General features: G+C 27.5%; 1 protein-coding gene across 1 annotated transcript; it reads right to left on the bottom strand.

Moving 5' to 3' along the window:
* Window positions 1-432: 432 nt before the first annotated feature.
* On the bottom strand, window positions 433-1,460 carry LOC129891609 (defensin-like protein). Its single transcript, XM_055967024.1, has 2 exons — window positions 1,321-1,460; window positions 433-905 (listed from the first exon to the last, which is right to left on the bottom strand). Exons 1-2 carry the CDS (start codon window positions 1,382-1,384, stop codon window positions 643-645), a joined length of 327 nt encoding a protein of 108 aa, XP_055822999.1. The 5' UTR covers window positions 1,385-1,460; the 3' UTR covers window positions 433-642.
* Window positions 1,461-6,819: the final 5,359 nt, after the last annotated feature.

Below are 6,819 nucleotides of genomic sequence, written 5' to 3'. Positions count from 1 at the left end.
CTCTTGATTAAGGGTGAAAAAGTACTTACCACTCCACCACAACCCTTTTTGGTCCGTACAACTTTATCTGTTACCAAATGACAATATTTGTACATCTCTATTAATATTTCGTCAATAGACACATTTTTAATATTCAAGAGGAAAAGAAAATACTGAGACTTCTTAACTCTATCTACTCTCTAAATTATTGTGACAAATTTTGTTGGGCTAACTTTATATATATATGTCAAAAGACTTTACTTTAAAATGTTATTTTATTCATCCTTTTTTTTTTCGTCAAAAGAGAAGATTTGAGGGCATATTTCTTCTAAAAAAGAGTGAATAAATTTCATGTGCATTTGAAGACTAGTTCTGCTTCGGTCACTCTATAATTCATCAGAAAACGAATCATGATAAAAAGTAATCAAATAAACGTAATACATATTTCATACATAAAGTTAAACATCGTAGTCAATCATTTTTCATTAAAACATACATAAATTCGATACAAGATTCCAAAAGGATTAACAATGTGTCACAACTTATTTAATGTGTCAAATGGCTACTAAAGGCCAATAAGACAACATTATAAGCTACCTTTTTAAGAAAAGGCAACACTTTATTTATTTTGTTTTTGACACTCAAATCCTTAGTCTCACTTAATTACTCCATCATAATCTCTTGTTCACGCAAAGCTTCCTTTAGAGTTTTTGCTTCCTCACCCAAAGTTGTTTCAACTTCATTTGAAATTTTCTCAAATACACATGGCTTAGTGCATAGGCACCTTCTTTGGAGTTTGCTACAATGTCCATCTGTAAACTTTTCCTTAAGACAGGCTTTTCTACATGGATAATTGATAATACATATTCCTGTGAAAGTTTGGCTTACTGATTTGCAAATGTGCTTATTCTTCTCAGCTTGCACCTCTAAAATCATTCACAAGTAGTAACAAATAATAGAAACAAATGTTAGAAAAAGATAGAGACGTAATTGAAAGAAATATTGCTCGTATAATCTTTAGAGGAATATAAACAAACAAATTATTTCATGGTTTTTCATAGTTGTCAAACGTATACAAATAGCTTTAAAGCATGTATCAATTCACTATTCTTTAGGTTTCATTTGAACGATTCGTTGCCTGCTTAGTTACATTATTTTTAATTATGATTTCATAACAAAACTAGAGATCATAACCCTCTTCTATTTTATTTTTTTTCGTTTATACTTAGTATTTTGACCAAAGAAATAAAGTACTTAATATTTTGACCAAGAAAAATAGAGTAATTTTACACATTATTTTATTTTATAAGGTTTTAGTGGAATAAATGATGGAAGACAAACCATAGGCAACAAAGAGCATCATTGCCAAGACCAGAAATGCCATGAAGCAAATGGAACGAGCCATTGGAAATGCCAAGATTGGAAATGTTTTTTTTTTTTAATAATAAGAAAGATTGCAATTTAGAGTTGTGAATAAACAATAACACAATGGAGGTAATTTATAGGCAGTGAAATAAGAGTAAGACCAAAAAAAGTTAAAATTTAGTGGGCCAATAATATGTGAAGCAATGGTTGTTGGTAATCTTAATGCTTGGAGATATATTAGAAATACAATAAACATGTTCTTCTTCTTTTCTTTTTTTTCAATATTGTTTCTGTTATGTTGCAGATTATATTATTATTTTTTTGGTTTTAACTTTCTGATTTTGAAAATCACTTTCAACTTTGTTGTTTCTTATGAAGTTCGGCAAAGTTATTGTTCTAAGTATCTTAATAATACAGATTAAACAACAGGGGGGAGAATTAGGTAATTTTTTAAGTCACGTGCTATTTTTAGAACTTAAAAATCAGTTTTAAGATTATTATTTTTAATTCAGCATGTTAATAAAAAGGATAAATATACATTATTTATTAGACGACAAAGATATAATGCTAGAAATAGCAAAGTTAAGAGATATATTTATAGAATAAGATAGAGACGTAATCGAAAGAAATATTGCTCGTATAATCTTTAGAGGAATATAAACAAACAAATTATTTCAAGGTTTTTCATAGTTGTCAAACGTATACAAATAGCTTTAAAGCATGTATTAATTCACTATTCTTTAGGCTTCATTTGAACAATCCGCTGCCTACTTAGTTACATTATTTTTAATTATGATTTCAAAACAGAATTAGAAATCATAACCCTCTTTTACTTTTATTTTTTTTGTTTATAATTAATATTTTGACCAAGAAATATAGTACTTAATATTTTGACCAAGAAAAATAGAGTAATTTTACATATTATTTTATTTTATAAGGTTTTAGTGGAATAAATGATGGAAGACAAACCATTAGGCAACAAAGAGCATCATTGCCAAGACCAGAAATGCCATGAAGCAAATGGAACGAGCCATTGGAAATGCCAAGATTGGAAATGTTTTTTTTTTAATAATAAGAAAGATTGCAATTTAGAGTTGTGAATAAACAGTAACACAATGGAGGTAATTATAGGCAGTGAAATAAGAGTAAGACCAAAAAATGTTAAAATTTAGTGGGCCAATAATATGTGAAGCAATGGTTGTTGGTAATCTTAATGCTTGGAGATATATTAGAAATACAACAAACATGTTCTTGTTCTTTTCTTTTTTAAAAAAAAAAAAAAATGGGGGCAGGGGGTTACACATTGAAAAATTGAATCATCACCAACAAAAAAAAATTGCAATTTAGAGTTGGGATCTCTCTGCACGAATACGAATTTAATCATGCCTTAATGCGAGTATCAAATATCGAGTGCAAAATCAAAAATAAATGTTTCTCTTTTTTACTTTTTTTTTTAAGTTGGGGGAAGAGAAAGGAAAAATGAGTTAGGAATTATAAGATGGGGAATCGAATCTCACCAATAAAATAAAAGTTCAGGTAGCAAACCAAATGAACTACTTATAAGATTAAAAAAAAATAGCATGTTCCTCATGGTCATTAAGCTTTATTTTTCTATTTGATATTTCATTTGGTGTTTGATACTTGCTTTATTTCATCCCACCACCTATCACCCACCTAAAAAAAACTTTATTACTACATTAGATTCGTTTGTATATATATATATAATTATTTGCACTATCAATATATTTGTTCAAATATAAGAAATTTCAGATTTGAATCTTTAGTACGAAATCATCTTTACATTAACTTGATTTTTTTTGTATTTCGTGAGTAAATCTATTAATAGTTTTCCAATACACATGTTCAGAATATTCAAGTAAAAAACACTCTTTAATTAATAAGGGCAGAATACATTAGAGATTTCAGATTTGAGTCATGGCTAAAGTAGCTTTTGCTAGAAAATATTTTATCCATTTCAATGTGAGGCATCTCTGTACGAATACAAATTTAATTGTATCCTAATAGGAGTGCTAAATATCGAGTGTGAAATTAAAATAAATGGTATGTAATATCATCCCTACTTTCTTCATGAATATCCAAATGTACAACCTTATCTGTTCCCAAATGATAGAATCACATGTTAGTAGTGCTTGATTTTTTTTCAATTTTTAGTACATCAATAGACACGTTTTTAACATTCAAGTGAGAAAAAAAATTTAAACCTAGCTACTCTCTAAATTGTAATAAATTTTGTTGGAGTAACTTTAGACTTTACTGTAAGATATTAATTAATTCGTCATGCTTTATTTTTTGGCTGAAAAAGAAAGTAGGTAGGCAACTTGTCGAAAAAAGAGTGAAATTCCCGTGTTTGAAGGGTAGCTCTTGCTTGGGATCGTCCTAAGATGATCATCTCATAGTATTGAGAAATGAATCAAATCGGATGGTTTTATTTCTCAATATTATTGACTCGATCCTGACAAACGAAAGTCGAAAATTGAAGTGACTTCATTAAATACGGAATTTTAAAAGATTTTGTGATATGTAAGCCCAATAAATTTGAATAAGGCCCATGAGAATGAATATTAGATTGGGCCTTGAGTTGCAATTTGGCCCATTGGTTTTGCCAAATAAAATGGCTTCACTCTTCCAATCTACCTATTTTTATTAGAGAAAATGTTCAATTTTTCCCTTTAATTATTGTGTATTTGTCTATTTTAATAATAACTCTTCAAATGACTTGGGTACCATACAAAATTTCAGTCTATATTAGCAAATATTCAATGAAAGTAATAGCATATTTAACACATATTATTTATTTATTTACAATTCGGATAAGAATAGAGCAATTTTATTCATCTCACTACAATTCACGATGATGTTAAACTAAGAACTAATTTTTTTTTCTTTTTCATCCGCTATTCATAATACCTACTTTGAAGTCCAACTAATACGAATCCACCATGGAAAGTCCCACTTTAAAGAATTTCGAAATCAACTAATTCATAAGTTAAAAAGGTGTTAAATCACTTCTCACGAAACCAAAACTACCTTACCATATTTCTCTATTATTAAACCATATGTCCAATCACAAATATTTCTTTGAAATGATATATTTACCCTGAGACACATCTTGAAATTTTATTTTATTTTATTTTATTTTATTATCACTAAACAAGTTACCTGCTTTAAAAAAATTAAATGAGTGACTATAAACAGATTCATAATTTAAATTTAATAAATTTAACCTTTCAGATTTTACTAGTATTGAATTTATTGATATTTTTGTAGGTTTTTATGTATATAATCATATCTTTCTATAATAATATTTTACTAAGCCAATTAAATTTTCTTTGAAATCGATTTTTATGTTATGTTATATTATGTATTTTGTATAACAATATTTCACAATAACAATAAAAAATATACAAATAAATAATAATATTATAAAAAAAATCACCATATAATTTTACTCTATATCAAAAATTATGAATTCAGATAATCCTTAGTCAAAAGATTATGTCCACCAAGTTACCCAATGTGATAATATCAACTTGCATCTTTTTTCCACACATGTTTGGTACATCATCAATGTTGCTATGGACTTTATTACACTGTTTGGTCAACATCATCCTTGCAGAACAAAAATTGCCGCGTAAACATCATGTGACATTGTATACAGACGGTTGGCAAATATATTTTGTTCTTGTTTTAATTTATACGATATAATTTAATTAATTATAATATTTATACGTGATAATCGATTTTCAATCAAGTAATATATATATATATATATATATATATATATATATATATATATAATATAGTATTAGTTTTAACATTTTAATATCAATATTAAGTGATATTAATTTGCATAAGTGGCATATGTAATAATTCTCTCTTTAGTGCATAAAAATGACTTTCATTATTATCTTTAGTTAGTGCAAGACTAAATCATTCCATTATGTATTTTTAACCTAATTATCACTAATAAGTGGTGCACTAAATCATAATGATGATAATGATGGCATTCCATTATTTTTTCATCTTTTGAATAATTTCCTCTCCTTTAAATAAATGGTCTTCTTTTTTTTGAGAGGAAACAAAACATTGAGTGTATTAAGTTTGTCAAAAAAGAAAGTTCTTATTAGTTGAAGGGAGATGTTCTTTTTGTGGAGCTTTAAACTCAATCTTGTCCAGAGTTTATTGAGTTACATTTTGTGATAAGGTTGTTGTATTCTGGAGGGAATAAGTCAAGAGGAATACTGCTGGACCGGTGAAAAGATTTGCTGCAGTGGACTTGAACCTCCTTAAAGAGAGCGAGATATACACGCCTCAGCCAAGAAGAGAATTTATTTTCTTCATTTTATTTTTCAATTGTAATTTATAATCTTTTAATTTCACCAACACATAATATAATTCAAAAATCAAGAATTCACATGTTCCTTATTTTACTTCTAAATTCGCGAGATCCCCTCCACCTTTTCTTTCATTACTAATGAATATTCTTGAATAGTAAGTAAAATAGAACAAAATGATCATGTTTTATTCTTCGATCGAAAAGAAATGTCTTAAACAATTAGAAAAGCACTTTAATGAACAAATTTGATATTGAGCAATTTAATTAAGATCATACCATTTGTTTAGTTATAAAAATTTGTCATTTAAAAGGGTTACTTAATTTTAAAGTTCCTTTTGTATAGACTATTTTTCATACAAATAGAGAAGAAATAAGTTTCAATTCTTCTCACGTCGATATCGATTAATTGAAAAGGCAAAATTAATTGAAAAGGCACATCTTGAAATTTTATTTTATTTTATTTTATTATCACTAAACAAGTTACCTGCTTTAAAAAAATTAAATGAGTGACTATAAACAGATTCATAATTTAAATTTAATAAATTTAACCTTTCAAATTTTAGTAGTATTGAATTTGTTGATATTTTAGTAGGTTTTTATGTATATAATCATATCTTTCTATAATAATATTTTACTAAGACAATTAAATTTTCTTTGAAATTGATTTTTATGTTATGTCATATTAGGTATTCTGTATAACATTATTTCACAATAATAATAAAAAATATACAAATAAATAATTATATTATTAAAAAATTTCACCATATAATTTTACTCTATATCGAAAATTATGAATTTAGATAATCCTTAGTCAAAAACCAACTCAATACTCTCAACTTCGGTAGTATGCATCGTTTTCAAGATCTTCTACATCTCTTCAATGAAATTTTGAGGATCCTCCTCAATCTTAGACCTTGTGAAGACTGGCGGGTTCATCCTCAGAAAATCTCTAATCTTTGTGGTGGAAGACGACTCCTTAATGCTAGAGTTAGGAGTTGGTGAATTATGGTTACCCATCTGGGCAGCTACCAGTTGAGTGAGAATGGCAATAGCTTCTCTGAATTTTGCCTTCGAAGTAGGAATGGTATGAACAATAGGTATTTGGGGTACCTCAGTAG

This window comes from Solanum dulcamara, chromosome 6 (assembly GCF_947179165.1).
Source record: "Solanum dulcamara chromosome 6, daSolDulc1.2, whole genome shotgun sequence".
Lineage (NCBI taxonomy): Eukaryota > Viridiplantae > Streptophyta > Magnoliopsida > Solanales > Solanaceae > Solanum > Solanum dulcamara.
This window is presented reverse-complemented; position numbering and strand designations above follow the sequence as displayed.